The sequence below is a fragment of the Melanostigma gelatinosum genome (genome assembly GCF_949748355.1).
Source record: "Melanostigma gelatinosum genome assembly, chromosome: 10".
NCBI lineage: Eukaryota > Metazoa > Chordata > Actinopteri > Perciformes > Zoarcidae > Melanostigma > Melanostigma gelatinosum.
The window spans coordinates 17,710,831-17,728,574 of NC_136643.1; the positions used below are offsets into that span (position 1 = coordinate 17,710,831).

At 42.7% G+C, this 17,744-nt stretch overlaps 2 protein-coding genes across 2 annotated transcripts; one reads left to right on the forward strand and one right to left on the reverse strand.

Moving 5' to 3' along the window:
- Nucleotides 1-335: 335 nt before the first annotated feature.
- Nucleotides 336-7,118, forward strand: LOC306783110 (thioredoxin domain-containing protein 6-like; the record flags this gene model as incomplete). The annotated part of the gene is made up of 15 exons (XM_079276636.1): nt 336-375; nt 904-1,007; nt 1,226-1,297; nt 1,750-1,866; nt 2,160-2,244; nt 2,401-2,483; nt 2,585-2,677; nt 3,250-3,404; nt 3,733-3,929; nt 4,023-4,167; nt 4,247-4,354; nt 5,087-5,238; nt 5,345-5,489; nt 6,612-6,868; nt 7,033-7,118. The coding sequence occupies exons 1-15, from the start codon at nt 351-353 to the stop codon at nt 7,116-7,118; spliced, it is 1,824 nt and encodes a 607-aa protein (XP_079132762.1). The 5' UTR covers nt 336-350.
- A 414-nt stretch (nt 7,119-7,532) lies between these two features.
- Nucleotides 7,533-17,406, reverse strand: smarcal1 (SWI/SNF related, matrix associated, actin dependent regulator of chromatin, subfamily a-like 1). The gene is made up of 17 exons (XM_079276404.1): nt 16,768-17,406; nt 16,323-16,674; nt 15,605-15,655; nt 15,243-15,503; nt 15,097-15,147; nt 14,810-14,993; nt 14,407-14,557; nt 13,576-13,737; nt 13,359-13,424; nt 12,566-12,706; nt 11,617-11,835; nt 10,852-10,922; nt 10,531-10,633; nt 10,068-10,250; nt 9,441-9,541; nt 9,140-9,236; nt 7,533-8,996 (listed from the first exon to the last, which is right to left on the reverse strand). Exons 1-17 carry the CDS (start codon nt 17,125-17,127, stop codon nt 8,799-8,801), a joined length of 2,751 nt encoding a protein of 916 aa, XP_079132530.1. The 5' UTR covers nt 17,128-17,406; the 3' UTR covers nt 7,533-8,798.
- Nucleotides 17,407-17,744: the final 338 nt, after the last annotated feature.

Genomic DNA, 17,744 nt, shown 5'->3' on the forward strand with positions numbered 1-17,744 from the left:
AAGAATAAAGAACCGAGCCAACGAGTTTAAAATCATAGTGATTGTAGCGCACTTTAATCTGACGGCACATGCCGGGGATTGGCTCCGGAAGGCGGAAGGCACCGCTTCTTAGCAACCAAATTGCCAAACAAGCGCGAGCAGACACTCGGCACATTTAAATATTTCCATTTAAGTAATCAAATGGCAGGCAAGAAGAAAGAGGCGAGTCTGCAGGTCGGACTAACACAACATGTCGTCTGTCATGTTGACGAGAGTCCTCTGTGTTTTCATTTTATTTCATGACGCTCTGATATTAACTCAGCTGTTATTTTGCGCAGGCCTCTGTCACAAACCAAGAGCAGTGGGAGGAGATGCTTGCAACCAAAGGTTTGACGGGTAAGACCTTTAAAAGTAAAAGAAGTTGCACCACTGTTTAGTTAGTTCATTTAATATTATTATATTTCATTATATATATTGTGCATTTTTGTACTCAATATTTGTTTTTTTTTACTATGTTACTTTAATTGCTTACCTGTATCATAATGCTGCTGCAGAGAACAAATTTCCCCTTGCAGGATTAATAAAGTATCTATCTATCTACCTATCTACCTATCTACCTATCTACCTATCTATCTATCTACCTATCTATCTATCTATCTATCTATCTATCTATCTATCTATCTATCTATCTATCTATCTATCTATCTATCTATCTATCTATCTATCTATCTATCTAATTAGTGTTATGTCCCGTTAAAAGTGAATACTAACCATCATAACACGAATCATCTGTTCCATAATGTTGTGTAAAATGAACTCTAGTCATTGTGAGTGTCATTTATTGTATGTTGCTGCCCCACTGTGTTCATTTGGATCACTGCAGATTGAATGCTTGCACCAGTCCTCCCACCAGCTCTCTTCTAGTTGTAGATGTGTACCAGCAGTGGTGTGGTCCCTGTCGAGCTGTGGTTAGCCTCTTACGCAAAATAAAGAACGAACAGGGTGATGACCTGTTACACTTTGCCACAGTAAGCCACAAGTGAATTTAAAACGTGAACAATTTAATTTCAAACCAAAATGTGTGAGGGAGCAGCCCTTAGCTTGTCTCTCTCTGTGTGTGTGTGTGTGTGTGTGTGTGTGTGTGTGTGTGTGTGTGTGTGTGTGTGTGTGTGTGTGTGTGTGTGTGTGTGTATGTGTGTGTGTGTGTGTGTGTGTGTGTGTTTGTGTGTGTGTGGTGCTGGTGTAGGCCGAGGCAGACAACATTGATGCTTTGGAGAGGTATCGAGGGAAATGTGAGCCCACCTTCCTCTTATATGGGGTAAGTGTGTTTATACTGTTTATATGCTTCAACATATATGAGCCACCATATCCGTGTTTTGCCCTTCTCTCCTTTGTACACAATATATATACTATTTCTGTCTTATATTTGTATTTTCATCGCGTTATTTTATATGTTTTCTGTCTATATTTGTGTCTCTCTTTTATCCTGACTCTATGATGCTCACAGGTGTAATAATGTAGGGCAGGAAATAGGGCTGTGAATAGAGTGCTGATCCCTCTGGTGGTGATGCAATATGCTGCCCATTATTTCATTTGTATTATTAATTTACTTTTATTAGAATCATGCTCATTCCTGAGCTTTCACTCCACTGTTTTGTCATTTTTGCATCTTGCTTATATGGGCTGTTGTCAAAGCATCTCTGTATGTCACAGCATGTTAAATAAAATCGAATGAAAGACTTTGTTGATGTCTTTGTGTTGAATGAACAGAGTGGGGAGCTGGTGGCTGTGCTGCGAGGGGCCAACACTCCTCTCCTTCAGAGGATGACTGTGGAGGAACTGACCAAGGAGAAGTTGGTCCTGGAGCAAGGTGGTGAACGCAAAGCGGTGAGCAGTAAGACACACACACTCAGTTTCTAGAGCTGAAACATTTTGACTTGTGATAGCAGGAAAACCAATTCACTATTTAGACAATCAGTTAATTGTTGAAGTCGTTTTTTTGACATTTTATTTTGAACTTATTTTGAACTTGCTGCCCCGACCCATGTTAACGAGCACCTTTAAGTAATGTTTCAAGCTGAAATTCTATACATCTGGATCTGGTTCACAAATGTGAGCATTTACTGCTTCTATTGATTGGACAAGAAATTTGTAGACATCGGTGTTGTTGTGTCCATCAGGTTAAAGATGACGGTCTGGTGGATGCCGAGAAGAAGGACGAGGAGGAGACTCCACAGCAGTCAGAAAATGAAGAAAGCATAATTGGTACTGTCGAAACTATCTAATCATATTAGTGGTCGGTCTATTGCTGGTAATGTTGCTAACGTGATTATCATTGTTGTTTCCCAGCATCACCATGATTGTGTTCAGCATTGTATCTGCATTACTGATCTTGACTCAAGCTGTTCTTTTCTCCTGTAGTTCCTGCCAGTAAATCCTACACAGTTGCCATCGTCAAACCAGATGCTGTTGCTCACGGCAAGGCAAATGAGATCATTATGAAGGTACACAGAGACTAACACTGCTCACAATCTGAGAAGACAAGATTGTCTCGAGCCTTCCTGCTGACATTCGTTCATTATCCTGACATTACTCCCCCGGCTAGATTCAAGATGCTGGGTTTGAGATCCTGGCCCACGAGGAACGCACGCTGACTGAGGTGGAGGCTCAAGATTTTTACCGGCACAAAGCAGACGAGGTACTGTGAGAGTAGAAGAGAATAGTGACAACAAGGCACATCTCACACGGACAGAAGACACTTTGACAGATACAGAGACTTGTGTTTGTATCTCACTGCAGATGTTGTCGTACTAGTCAAACTGCTAATTGGTTCATTGTTTGTGTGGTTAGTCTAGCCAATTTAAATTCAGTCAACATACTAATGGGAGCGCAGTCACAACCAGTGCAAAAATCATTTCAATTCGTTTGCAATACATCACACTTCCATCTGCATTTCTGCACAGCGCTCAAAATAGATCTGCCGTGTAAGCAGCTTTTATTTTTGCTTATGCCGCTGTTTGTTTGAGACTAAATGATTAGAGATTCAGAAATACAAAACATTTGCGGAAAGGTGGACAGGTAAAGCAATAATGTTCATGAAGTAATAATATAGTATATGTACAGTATTGTATCTGCCTTTTAAAAATATATTCACACACATTTTCTTCTTTCTTTCTCACCGTGTAAATGTAAGACCTGATTCAAGACTTTTTGATGCGTTCATTAACATGTGTGTATGCGTTTTTTCTGTGCATGTGATGGTGGTTTCAGGCTGGCTTTGAAGACTTGGTGCGGTTTATGTCCAGTGGTCCGTCCCATATTCTGGTACTCTCTCAGGTTGAGGGCTCAGCTTATGTTGTGCCAGCATGGCGAGAGTTCATTGGCCCAACGGACATAGAGGAAGCTAGGAGAGATAAACCAGAAAGGTTAGTAGGAGTTACAAAATGCTGCATTCACAAAAGAAAGTTGAGAAAACGTCAACAATGGCATTAAAACCATAAGATACGATATGATGAAGAGATCATTCCTATGTCTTTGTAAAGATCGACATTTCTTTATAGCATAGACATTTATTCATGCGCTGTTGATTGCGACAGTGTGAAACAATCTCAGGCTTAAGTCTGGGAAAGCAAATGAACAGCACATTCACGCCTGCTCCGTCAGACACACCCAAACATTGCGCTTCTCTCTGGTTGAGCACCAGCCGAGCAACCATCTGCTCTCCTCTCCTGTCTCCCCCCTGGCTTCCTGCAGCTTGCGGGCACAATACGGCACACAGACACTGTTCAACGCAGTGCACGGTAGCGAGGACATGGACCAGGCCAGCAGGGAGCTTGCCTTCTTCTTCCCAAACTTTAGGACGGCCTCAGTGACGGAGCAGGATGGGGAGGAAGAGCGTGTGGAGAGGACTCTGGCTCTTATCCGGCCTGACGTTGCCAGAGATAACAGAGGTGGTGCCCGTGCCAAATACACAAGCACAAGTACACACGTACAGAATAAACTGGCTCATTAATGTACATTTTATATTTATTATTGTTCTACAGAGGAGATCTTGGCTCAAATCCATAAGTCAGGCTTCACCGTGGCTCTCCAAAGGGAGGTGATGTTGACGGAGGAGCAGGTCAGACAGTTTTACTTCCAACATGTTGAGCAGGACTACTTCCCTGCGTTGCTCCGAAGCATGACCAGGTAACTGACACATGCACAAATAAAATCTACAGAGTACAGTGTTACTGCAGATGGCCATTTAACATGTGTGTATCTACAGTGGGCCAGTGTTAGCTTTGGCTCTGGCCAGAACGGGAGCTGTCCATCACTGGAAGAACAACCTTGGTCCTTCTGATGTTAATAAAGCCAGAGAGGAGAGTCCTGAATGGTGAGGGACATGTGGCTCCATTTCTTTACACAATTAAATAAGTCCAGAGAAGTCACTGTTTAATCATTTACAATTGAGTTTTCACTGTTAATCCTACTGGCATCTTGTTAGAAAGAGCTCAGTATTTCTCTGTTGCTTGAAAGGCAATCTTAAAAATGTGATAAATCACTAGTTGAACTAGAAGCAGACAAGGCAGGATGAAGAAAAGTAAAACACATTCCACCTAGGGCTCAACAATAAGGATTGCCCCTTGAGGCTAAATCTAGCAACTCACTTGCCTGATTGGGCAAGTAGGAAAAAAGTACTTAAATACATGGTTTTATCTGGAGCTGATGATTGAAGTAGCTGAGGACTGAGCTATCTCGCTTCCTTCTCATCTCTGTGTTTATACGTGTTTATAAACTGAGTTTATGAGATGGAGCCCAAGCGAGCAGTTATGCTGGAAACAGGAGTTTAGTTGAGTGGCGTTAGAGGATGTGGTTGAAACTCCAGTTTTACTTAAATAAAGATTAAACACGACAATTAACATTGGTATTTGTTCTTACTTGATAACCCCAAATACATTCAACGGTTTGTACAGGGCAAGTAGTAATTAACTTCGGGCAAATAGAGTAAACCACTTCATCCAAAAATACTTCCTGGAAACTATCAAATATTAGCTGTTAGATATAGGCGGTAACTACCAGTGTAGTCACACCTGTAATGCTGACTTCTGTATCCCTCATCACTCAGTCTAAGGGCCCAGTTTGCGGTGGAGGACGAGCCTGTCAACCAGCTGCATGGCAGTGAAAGTCCCGAAGAGGCAGAACGAGAGATCAGCTTCTTCTTCCCTAAACAGCACACACTGGCAGTGATCAAACCGGACGCCATGAATCAGCATGGAGGTCCTTTCTGGTCATTTAAAACAACATCAAAATGTACTCGTGTTTGTATAGATGTGCACAAATAGTGACATAATCTCCACAATGTATTTTCTCTTCACTGCAACAGAGGAGATTTTGGAGGAGATCAGAGGCAGCGGTTTCTCTGTAACGCAGCTGAAGGAGATGGTGCTATCGAGGGAGGTGGCTGAGGAGTTTTACAAAGAGCACAGAGAGAAGCCTTTCTTCAGCCAACTGGTGGAATTCATGTGTCGGTGAGTCTTTACCTGAACACAGACAAAAGGATAAAGGCAAAGTGAGCACAGCAGACCTGGCCTAACTCCTGTTGCCGCTTGAAGTTTCACCGGCACTTTTAACGGTAATCTTAGCTGCTTAAAATCAAGGCAGCCCCAGGCAAGTGGCTCGGAAGTCCATCTCAATTTCATCCTTTGTTCCACCGCACATCTAGAGTTTAGAGTGATCTTCCGCTCCGATTAGTCCCTTCACTTGGTTGTTACACAACTACTCGGACACAATGAGCAGAGAGATGTGTGCAGCTGGGAAACTACCTTTACTGTCACGATCCCTTGAGATCAGCTCGCCTTTCCTATTAATCCAAGTTTTATATTCCTACCATTGTGGAATGTTTTGTATTTATTTTTCAGCTAAGGTACCATTTTATATCCTACAATGTATATTGAGGAGTAACTTAACACCAGGCAGTGTTAAGGCAGCCGCTCTGGCTGGACATTTCAAGCCTGTTTCACCTGTTGGGTGTGGTCGGAAGTCTGCTCTTCTGCACATGTAACCACATACTTTATGCCAGTATTTCCATTTTATGCGACTACTTATACTTCTATTCCACTACATCTCAGAGGTAAATATTGCGCTTTATCAGCACTACATTTGTCTGACAGCTTTAGTTACTGTTCAGATAACAGTTTTTCATCCCCTCCAGTGAAAACCACGTTTCTCCAGATGTGTTGATTTTGAATGTTTGTGATGAACTGAAGGATGAAATGTTCCTTGTGTGTTTTTTTTTCTTTAAAAAACCTATTTGATCAGCTGGAAAATGCATTGTGAATGCTAAGTTATTCTTTATCATTAGCACTGATTTGTTCATTATCAGGAGGTGTTTAGGTTCAAATTGAGATATTTTAAGTTGAAAAGTGCTTTTTTTAGATGTCGAACAACTACATTTCAGTGTAAAGCAGGTCCTTGCTACATGTTCAAAGACAGTGATTGAACAGCTGCTACATTTAACCATACATCTAAAACAACAAAACATCTTTTTATCAGCCTATGTGTCAGCAGTCACTGGTCACACTAGCCAAGCATGAAACTTGAGCCTCATCCTCTGAATGCAGTCATGAACATCCTGTCATTGTTTGTTTCAGGGGGCCCTGTATGATGCTCGTACTGACCAAGGAAAATGCAGTGGAGGAGTGGAGGGCCACCATGGGCCCTTCAGACCCTGATCAAGCTAAGACGACATCCCCAAACTCCCTGAGAGCCCGCTTTGCCTCCGACATCCTCCATAACTCAGTGCACGGCTCCTCCAATGAGCAGCAGGCAGAGGAAAAGATCCGTTTTATCTTTGGCGACATCTGCGCAGAGCTCACCGGTGATGGAGAGACTGACAGAACTAGTTTAGGTAATCAAATGATGTGTGAGTCATTTCCATCTGCCACACCACCTGGTTCCAAATACAAAACAACTTTGTTCTGATGTTTATTCCTGCTAGAAACAATATTTCATCTGATGGTTGAAACGAAAAATTGTGCAAACTTGAGACTTGAAAAAATCCATTTCTTGCAGGAAAAGACAATTCTGCAGATGAAAACACAAGAATGTCAAGATCTTCAACTGAAGAAATGTCTGACCACCATCGCGAAGGTCGGTAATGAGTGAGAAGTATTACACCGACATGTTAGCTCTCCCAATTCAAGGGTTAAAACGTAAACGTTTGCCTCGTTAGATCAGATATGTCAGAGACAAAGAAAGGCATGTTCCTGCCCAAAGGCTCACAGACAACACACGACCAGTTTATATGCCTTTGCAGCCCTTAGTATCCCACAATCCATTGCGCACCAGTCAGTTTGAGCACAGGCATTCCTCATCAGTTTTATGAGGTGTTGGTCATCCCTCCTTAGTAAATCTATCACATTTATAAGACCGATGAAAAACGCCTCTGGAAGCTGTAAATAATGGTAACGAGTCATAAACTCCCCTGTGGGATAAGTATTTAATCACAGGACATTACAGAATAATATATGTTCACTATATATATTCACAGTTTACATTTTCATCCTTCTGTTTGGCAACATGTCCCAGGTTACCACTGTTATTTCAACTTTCTCAGCTCTGCCAACCTTTAAAATGTTACACTTTTGATGGGGACGGCCCTAAAACAAAACTGCATTTCCTCTTTCTGATGTTAAATTGTATTTGGGTCCTTCTTTGTGAGGGCTGCATATTTCAAAGGACCAATCTCTTGAATTAAGACACAGCAATTACTGCATTACGTCCCGGGAAGTGAGAGTAACTAGCAAGTAGATACTTATCTTGTCTGACAATTTCAGGCAGCTTCCATTAGCAAGGAGAGGCATCGCATCTGATTCAGAGAGAAATGAGGCCATTGGTCTTCATAATGTCACTTAGCATCAGCTGGAATGGAAACTGCTTTTATCGTCGCTTTTGTCTAGAGAGTGAAGTAAATCCTGACCAGCTGCATTGAGGATCATTTCAATTCAAATGTGCAATATATTCTCATGACAGCTGAAGTATTAATAGGTTTAGGTGACAAAATGGTTCCATGAGTCCTGTGGCTGATGAATAACAAAACAATGTATTACTATCCAATACAGTTTTATTGGTTGCAGGATCGTTCCTCTTATGTATTAATATATGGGTGACATGCAGAAGATTTGAGCTAATCCCCTTCTTTACTTTACAGATGACCCACCTATAAATCCTTGCAGCCCACAGACAGAAGGAAGGGACGACCCAGAGCACTCAAACTGAATCGGCACACTTAGTAGTTCCTTTTGTACTGTGGGCTTATTCTGTAACATTATGGGAACAATGTCCATCACTCCATGAATCATGGAATAAACAAGACGACACATATCTGACATTTAGGTGGTGGATCGACAGCCAGTTAAAGGGGAGTACTTGTAGACTTGACTTTTATAAATACTGCTGACGGTCACTAATAGTTCATAGACATTCTTGGCTCGCAACAGCAGCTGTAAGCTTCATGACTGAGACGAGGTTTCAGTCGCCGCAGAGCAACTGATCATTTCAGAAAAGCCTTTCACTGAATCCAAACTGTTCAATCAGTCTGTCTTGGATTGCTACTACATGCTGCGATTCGTGTTTTTTCTGTTAGCTTAATGACAGGATGGCTTAACGATTGAGGATAACTTACTCTGGATAATGAACTGTGTGAATGTCGAGCATTTCAAGTTATAAAAGCTTTTACAAAACACAATAAGTTCACATCAGTCATGATTTGTTCCAATAAGCAAAACAGAGTCATGTTAATGTAACGTGTCAACACGAACAGCCTTTCTGTTCCAGAGTCATCTGCTGAAATGCTCTCTGGTGCCCTTGCTGCCGGTGCTTTGTCCGACCATGCCGTGTTGTTGAGCAGAACTGTTTTCAGGCGGCGTGTCCTCCCAGTCGTTTGCAGCCTCCAGTAAGCTGGCTTCGTCCATGACGTCGTCGTCTGCAGTGAAAGACCTCTGGAACATCTCCATGATGCTCCTCTGCTTAGGGTCCTGAGCAGATCCAATTCATTCGGTTCATCGCTGAATCCACAGACACCATTTTTGATCGAGCTCGCCAGGTGAGCTCTGTGTGAATGCTACTTAAAAACTGAACAGGCTAATACATGCGTTTGTATACAGATGCAGAAGCTTACCTTACAGTGGAAGCTGGCGGTCACAGCTTTGTCGGAGAGGTTTGACTCAGACAGGCCCACTTGCTCCAAGATTTTCATTTTTTCCTGGATCATTGGCCTGGATCAATAAAGAGATATATTATTATAATAGAGCAGACACAACTCAACTCACTGCTTGTCACAATATCAGAGAACCCACATTAACTTGACCTTCTACTGTTTCAGAAGTGGAAGACTGATGAATTCTGGAGGAAAGTGACTTTAAAAACGCAGTTTGATTGTCGTTGTTTTTGGGTCACACTGCCCGGTGATTGACACATACCACAGGTGATCATCAGCGGTTCCCTTTGCAACCAGGTAGTGAATGTTCACATTGCTGGTTTGTCCAATACGATGCACCCTATCCTCCGCCTGAACGAGAACCTGCAGGGAAAAAAGCATCGCCAAGAAGAGCGTTTGAGTTTTCTTAGTATCACCAAATGTTTCCTGTGTGCTGTTTTGAGGAAAGATGTCAGTAAAAACGCTAATGTGCTTGCTCTCTGGGTCCATGACTGCGGAAGATCCTGGTAATTATATACGAAGAAAGTCAACGTTTTTTGGCTTCATGCACCATTATCAGAGGAAGGAACAAGGCCCCGCCTCCAACACTGTATCTAGTTCTCTTTATACTTCCATGATATGGACACGGACACTTTAGGTTCATCTCTTTAAGTCTCCCCCAACCGCTGAGAAAAATATCCTTCTCTTTAGCCGCTACATGTTTTACTTTCTTCTCCGTCGAGCATTTGGTATTGGCAGATATGTTATACAGAAAATATGTGAGTCTAAAACCAAAGGTGAGCTAAAAGAAGCTAAAAGATGGGCTGGAGACAAAATGGAGTCCAAAAGGAAAATACTCCAGTCCCAATAAGTACACAGTATTCTGTATTAATAACTTTGCATTTCTTACCCCGGGGTTCCAGAAAAGCTCAGCGAAGACCACCAGGTCAGCAGCGTGCAGGGTGAGACCCACGTTAGCTGCGGTGATGGACAGTACAGCCACACAGGTTTTGGTCGAGAACTGGAACTTCTCGCACAGCTGCTGCCGTTCAGCTGAAGCAGTGGACCCGTCAATACGGATGTAAGGGACATTCTGGAGGAGAAATAAAAGAAAAAGGTCCGAATGGGTTTAGGTAGCTGACAAAACCAAGTTTAACAACCTTTCCTTGATAAACTTATAAGTCGTAGTAGTAGTCGTCGTCGTGGTCGTAGTCGTCACAGTAGTCGTAGTAGTCGTAGTCTTAGTAGTAGTAGTAAGCGCATATGTGGTGCCCACACTTGTTCCCTGCAGCCTGGTTGAAAAAGTGACGATGCACTCTTTTGTGTCAAAATGATATTTCTTTGCATTGAAAGCTTTTGTGCAGTCTACTCACCTTTTTTGACAGTTCTGTGGTGATGTGGTCCAGGACCAACTTGTGATGGGCGAACACGAGAAACTTCTCCCTCCCACACTCCACCATGTCTGTGATGTACTCCCTGGCAGAGGCAGAAACAACATAGCTCTCAAATAAAGCAGAGAAATATTCACTTCTCATGGGTATTTATTAAAACTCTTCAAGTTATCTCAAATCCAGTGGCATCACAATGGCCTGACAAAAGGTTTGGATTCATTTCACATTTTAATCTCGGTGCTCATCACATCTAAGCCGATTTGACTTCCTGATCTCCGACTGTTAGAGGGTCTTTGTACTTACATAATGGCTTGTAGCTTGGCTTCCGCTGTGTGGTTATAAAAGACGAGCAGGGCTTGCTTCTCTTCCATTTTCTGAGAAAGAGATAAGGAATAGCACAAGATAAGAACAGACAGGATATTCTGATTGATGATTTGAAAAGACTGCCATTACTCAGAGGAGCAGTGGTAAAATGAACAATCCTGCTAAGCCACTTACTCTCATCAGAGTGTGAAGCAGGACTTGCTGCAGGATTCGAGGTCAGTTTAAAAGCACTTGTGTGTGTTTGTGGCCTGAAAAGACTCCTTCGTGTGTAGAGGACAGAACTGATGTACGGTAACTTTCTTGTGCTAAACAAGGATTTGAAATGTTATTTTAACAATGATTTAATCACAGAAACTCCATTTGAAGTAGAACATACTGTTGTATTTTGTCTATTGGATACATTTAATCAAAAGCTTTGGGTAATGAATGATTCAATGGTCAGAATAAACTATTTTCAGCCAACTTTAACATTATACAATCATCCGGTAGTGATGGATTATAAAGAAACTTTCATATCTCTTGTTTTCTGTTATCTATGCGACAGAAACCATGTTATTATTTCTTCCAATTTGACCACTTTTGGAAAGATTGATTCATTTTGCATTCATTCTTAAAACAGGAAGGTTGTTAAGTCCCGCCGAGCCAGATTTCTTTCGGTTTGTGAATACTTCTATTTTTAAAAAACTACAAATTCTGTGACTTTTCCAGTTTTTCCTGGGACTGCGGGACGCATTTGTAACTTACATTGCGGTGTCCACTGGCCAACTGCTTGGCAGCAGCTGACAGAGCAGCCTTTATGCGGGTGTTGATACCATCTATGGTCACGGTGACGACCTTGCGTTGTTTAGCAGGAAGCTGGGAGAGAACGTCGCACTTGAGGCGGCGCAACATCAGACACTCGTCCAGCAACAGCCTCAACTCCCCGAGGTTAGATGAGCCAGAGTAGTCCCACCCCCAAGTCGTCTAGAGAGGAGGCGGACAGAGAAGGATATCAAGATATTAAGAAAAGAATAGAGGATGGTCGGAAGAAAGAACGGAGACAAAGATATTTGACAGAAAAACCTCAAGAGCAGGTAATCAGATCCAGTGTCCAATGTCATGGTTCTTTTTTTTTTTTTTTTTTTTTTTTTTTTTTAAATGCAAGTCAATCTAGAGACTAACTGAAAGACTGAAAAGCTCAGACTTCAGTCACAGGAATTAAATGTCAATGCACCAGCTGGAGCTGGATATGAGACTTCCATGGTGGAAAAAAAATGGAAATTTACAGAGCAGAGATAATCTCCACAATCTTCAAAATGAGTCATCACGACCAAATTAGGGATGTAATTGGCCTTCAAATCATGTAGCCTGTTCCCCTACTTGAACCCACTAAAATTAATTAGGAGATTAAGTGGCAAGAGTGGAGGCAAAGAAAAAACACACAGTAAAAAAAAAAATTATTACAGTAGAGGAATCCGCTGACACCTAAAAAGCAAGACAATGAACCCCAAGTTGCTCCCCGGGTGCTTTACAGCAGCCCACTGCTCTTACATGTGATTTCATGTATGTACCTGATGTAAGTGAGGCGGATAAATAAATATTCACTCGTCCCACACCAACAGCCTTCTACGTTCTCTGAGGTGTATAAGAATTACAGCAAACTGCATCGCAACACTATTAGGCATCACGCTTGAACAAACAAGGCTTAAAGTACCTGTGTGGCACCGCAGTAGCGCATCCCAAAGTCATGGAAGCGAGGGAAGAGCGTAGGTCTGACAGCCAGAATCTGGGTGTAGAGCTCGGAGGGTCTAGACATGGCAGGGGTCCCGGACAGAAGGAGCACTCTCTTTGCTGCCTGAGGATCGAAAAACAACTCTGATCAGATTACTGCTGAGGGAGTTTAGCTGACAAGGCAAGAAAGCAAACCCAACCACGAGCCAAATGTGTTATGGCTTCAGCTGGTTTGTGGATCTATGTTACAGGTAAATATACACAAAACAGTGATTCATCTCTAATACAGTGAAACAGGGAAAACTGTGCTTTAGTGCAGGGATCATATTGGAACATGTAGATGTATAATAAGGCAAAAAAATAATATTCATCTGTTGGAAGAAATCCCAGATCTGGTTTCCCATAAAACTCGAATCAATTGTTCAACTGGCCCACGGTGTGTCTGACAGACAATTTTATGTAAATATGGGTCTCATTCCAAGAGTTTTAGTGAATTTTCCGGATAGTTTAACTTGCAAAACCTGGAGCCTCAAATCTTATGTGGGGTCTAATGTAAAGGAACCGTTTCCAGGTTTGACCCAGCGAAGTTACACCTCGATACCAAAGCAAATCTCCTTTGAACAGATTGAATTAGGTATTCTTTGATCTGCTGCTTTGGATATTTTTGAGATAGTCTGCTGAGTGAATGGTAAACGTCACTAACAAGAAGAAATATAACTTCTTTGGTAAATAATAATCAAAAATAATGAAAGGAAAGCGAGAAGAAGAATAAGCACCTTTAGCAAAGGCAAGGCTGCTTTACAACGAGCAGTCTTCATGTTCTTCATAAAGTGACACTCATCCTGCACAGAACGACAAAATCATATATTTAGTTAATAACATACAGACGTTACTTTTAAGGACAAAATACAAAAAATAAAAACACAAAACTAACGAGCACAATTGAACTGGAAGACATTTCTAACTACTGCACAGTTCACTCCCAGCGCTAACCATGATGAGGACATTGAAGGGATGTCCGAGATGCAGCTTGTCCATCCTGCTCAGCAGGTCGTAGCTGATGATGTTGACCAAACCAGACCGCAGATCGTCTTTGGCCTTCACCACCACGTTGATGCTGTCAGGACTCAGGGAGGGGAGCCAGCGTCTGAAGGCCTACAGGCAAGAATAATTACTCATGTAAGAGAAGCAGACGGAAGCAAAGCTCCTCAGAGTAACAGCACTGGCTCAGGCTGTACGGTTTCCCTACCACCGGGAACATGTCAGACTCTGACATTAGTAATGAGCACTATAGAAACATTCAATTAGTATTTTGTTACTGACAGCTGGTTTGGATGTTACTAATTGCTAACAATTAATTTCAACTGCTCCAACAGCGGTCCCATTTAGAAACAACCAATCATGTCGTGAAGAAAAAAGTCCCCTGTGGCCCAAATGTTTGACAGTTCCCTTACTTGCTCTCCATTCGCCTGTCAACCTGGCTTAAACTCACTTAAGTTGTAGCTCCCATGTTTTTCAGTAGTTTTGGCCCAATGCACAAGAAGAACAATCCAACCCAGATAGAGTAACTGCCCTTTAATAGGTCGCCATCCCGTGACTAAACCCTCCTTGGCGATTCCAACTCTTGATTTGGAGACTGTGTTTTGATCCAAGATATCTATTTAGAGAGCAGACTGTCTTGTCTTGTCCATAGACAGAAGGCTGAGTAAAGCTCCTCTGAAATAGTGCCGCTAGTGCAGCCTGGTAATGCTGCTGCGAGTTTAGCAGAGAATAGATGCTGCAGAAAAAGAGACACACACTCTGAGAAGGTTTTTTTTTTTTTACCTCGGCCCAGGTGAAGCGTACAGAGGAGGGAGCCACCACTAGCAAGGGCCAGTCACTCCTGTAGTAGGCTGCAATACAGATGGCCTGCACAGTCTTTCCCAGGCCCATGTCGTCAGCCAGGAGGAGGCGGCCTTGTTTAGACACTGCAAAACTATAGGGACACAGAAATGCTATAATTAAAAAGCCACAGCCGGACAGAGAGCGGAAGTCATACTGTTCCAACCCTTCAAATCTGCAAACGTGAAGTTACAGAGGAATGGCACAGAAATATTGGCTTATTATGAAAACGCTCTCTTCATTTGAACAAGACTGAGCAAATTATAGATGAATAGCTGTCTCCTGGTATCGAGTTATTGGCCACACCATGCAGAAAGAGCACTAATGCCTTTCCAAAGACACCTACTTGACTCCGTCCCTCTGGAACGGCATGAGGCTGCAGGTGAGCAACGGGTCGATGCTGGAGAGGTCTGCCTCAGGGACGTCTAAAGACCTGGCTTCAGTCCCGTCAAACCTGGCAGCGAAAGTCTGGACTATTGCCCTGGGCAGAGGCTCCACCTCCACTGCTGCTATCCCACTGAGGAGATCCACTGGGTGTGGAAAACAGCACGGTCAGACAAGATGGCAAATGTAACGGACACAAACAGAACCACAGAGACAGAGCAGCTGAATAAAGCAAACGCTGTTACTCACAAAGTCTCTTGTAATCCTCCAGTGAAAAGCTCCACTTTCTTGTTTTCGTGTCTGCCGCACAACAATAAAAACAACACAACGACCTGTATCAGAAGACGTAAAATGCAAATACAACAAGATAAAAGATTGCATAATTTCACTGTTACCATAACTCTTTGTTGGCATCTGCTTGAATGCCGCAATGACCTCGACATTGTAACCGATGTCAATCTCAAACTTTGTCGGAGACACCATGATGCACTGGCCCTGCAGAATGGCTCCAGGTTTCTGCCAGCCGTTACAAAGCTTCAGCAGAGCCCCCAGTCCTGCACCATCGCCAGCTCGGCTGGTGGCTTCTGCAACAGCCACGGCTTCCATTCCCTCCAGAGGCCTCAGAGACACGGAGGCCATAGCAGCCGCTTCCTTCACTGCAACACAGGGTGAAGACAGAGGAGATGCAGCCGCAGCCCAAATTTGCCTTTAATTTAAGCTGCTTCTGCAAAAAATATTATTTCCCCGATGTTCATACTCAGCTGTTGATAGTCCTCCAGACTGAAGTTCCACATCTTCGTAGGAGGGTCTAAGGCAGAAAACAGTGCAGACATTGAGATGAACATTCATAACCAGATATATGGTACATAATCACTACAGTTTGGAATTTCTATCTTTCTTTAAATTGATACTGGTTAGGATGAACAGTGTTTGTTTCTGGCCTCTTCAACAGGGGAGAGCTCTGAAGGTTTGGCCAGATGTTAGCACTTTGTATTATTTTTACAGCTGTGAGTTCAGTCAGTCTTTGCAGGTTGTCCTGATTATGGGCAAAGACGCAATCAGGCACTACGGGTATTATTTGAAAATTGCCATACCTGCTGCTACGAAACACAATACAATAAGTCAGTACTTAAAAAAACAACAATGGAGGTTTGATACACAGATCCAATTGCCACATGATGGTGCATAAACTACATTGTCTGTTGAAGGTTTGTGTACTTTTGTATGAGGCGCATATACGTGATGGAACCCAATCAGCTCGAGAAAATGAATGTTGACAGTTTTTGTTGTCCTGTCTGTCTTGAATATTGTTCTGACTGTATGATTTTGCCCAAGCATCTGTACATTCCTACACTAAATCTAAAAGTGTACCGACACTGAAAGGGCCGATGGTTAATTGATGCTGTTGCTTTCCACTGGCACAAAATGTATTCGTGGGTCTGCAAAACAGCATGGTTGCACTAGCAGATACTCACCATAGTTCTTAGAGGGGATGGATTTGAAAACAGCAATCAACCCTGCGTGGTAGCCCACTTCTACTCTGAAGCGGCCCTCTGTGTGAGGGACACATTTTCCCCTTACAGAGATGGCAGGCTTTTTAGCGGGTACAGCATTCAAAGTTGACGAACTGGAGGGAAGCTGTGCCACAGAACGTTGGGCAGGTTTACTAGTTTGCTTGTAGAATGAACCCACTGCACCACCAGAGCTATTGGAGGTGACGTTAGGATTGGGATGAGCTGGCTTCGCACCAGAGCTTCCTCCGATAGACAAAACAGGACTGCTCACATGTTGACTTCTTGCCTGAGGAAGTGCGTCAATGACTTGTATCTACAAGGAAAGACAGCACAAGGAATTGGGAATTACTGCAAGTTATTCTTCCTCAAAACAATACATGATTGATTATCACAACACAAATCTCACCTGTCTTTTAGAAGCAGTAGTCTGGTGGCTTTGGTTGCTAGTGCTGGGTAGCTGCTGATGCTTTTGGCTCTGCTTATAGTTATTGAAGCTCGTCGCGTCTTTTTTGAAGGGTGGGACAAACCTTTCTGGTGCAGAAGCTGAGCTGAGTGTTTCTGGGTGTCTGTGATGAGCCAGCGTAGCATGATCCGAGGCACCGCTCTGTTTAGAGGGCTGTAGCTGCACCGAAGTAGTGCTGATGCCTACTGACGCGTTTGTACTGCTGCTGATGGTGTGTCCAAGTCTTTGAGCTCTTCTCTCTAAAGCCCTCCGCCGGTTTTCCTCAATCTTTCGTTGCTGCTCTGTAGTCAGTTGATTTGACATGATGATCAACTTTTGCTGAAACTAATGCTAATGTTAAAAGTTCGCTAACTTGTACGGAAGCCTCCTTTGCTAAAGATATAAGCTAACGTTGCTAGCGTGGGCGGCGGAGTGACGGTAACACTTAACGTTAGCAACATAAGTAACGTATCAATAATGTCCACAGAGGTTTAAAACATACGTGAGCATTCATTTGTGGGAGAGAAGATGGCCGATAGGGGGGGATCAAAAGACGGCAAAACGTTGCAAAGATTAAACGAACGAAGCAGGGCGAAACATCTTAAGCTAACACGAGTTGAACGTTTCAGTATCTGCCGCGCAGGAAGTGACGTGGAAAAACAAGCGGCCACGTGGAGATGGCGGTTGCTTGGTGATGTAGAGAGATAGCAAAACCACAGCTGTCACAATAAAAATATTTAATAACTTGAAATTATATTTTGATGTGTTAAAATAAATGTACATAACCTGGGGAGGTATCTTTGATATGCTAGGTCGAAAGAAAAATAATTACTATTTATATATATATAAGTGCTTTTTGGTCTCGTGACTAATTTGAATCTAGCCTGCAATTTCAAATAGTTCCCCTTTAAATATGTATTTTATTTTTATTTTATTATTTT

Bases quoted from the DNA above. Each gene is read 5' to 3' on its own strand.
- smarcal1 (XM_079276404.1), bottom strand. From the start codon at position 17,127: ATGTCAAATCAACTGACTACAGAGCAGCAACGAAAGATTGAGGAAAAC. The intron at 15,656-16,322 runs GTGAGTATCTGC...TTTCTGCCTTAG, and splicing joins CATCCCCTCTAAGAACTATG to ACCCTCCTACGAAGATGTGG. The intron at 14,994-15,096 runs GTGAGTAACAGC...TTCCACACCCAG, and splicing joins GGAGGATTACAAGAGACTTT to TGGATCTCCTCAGTGGGATA.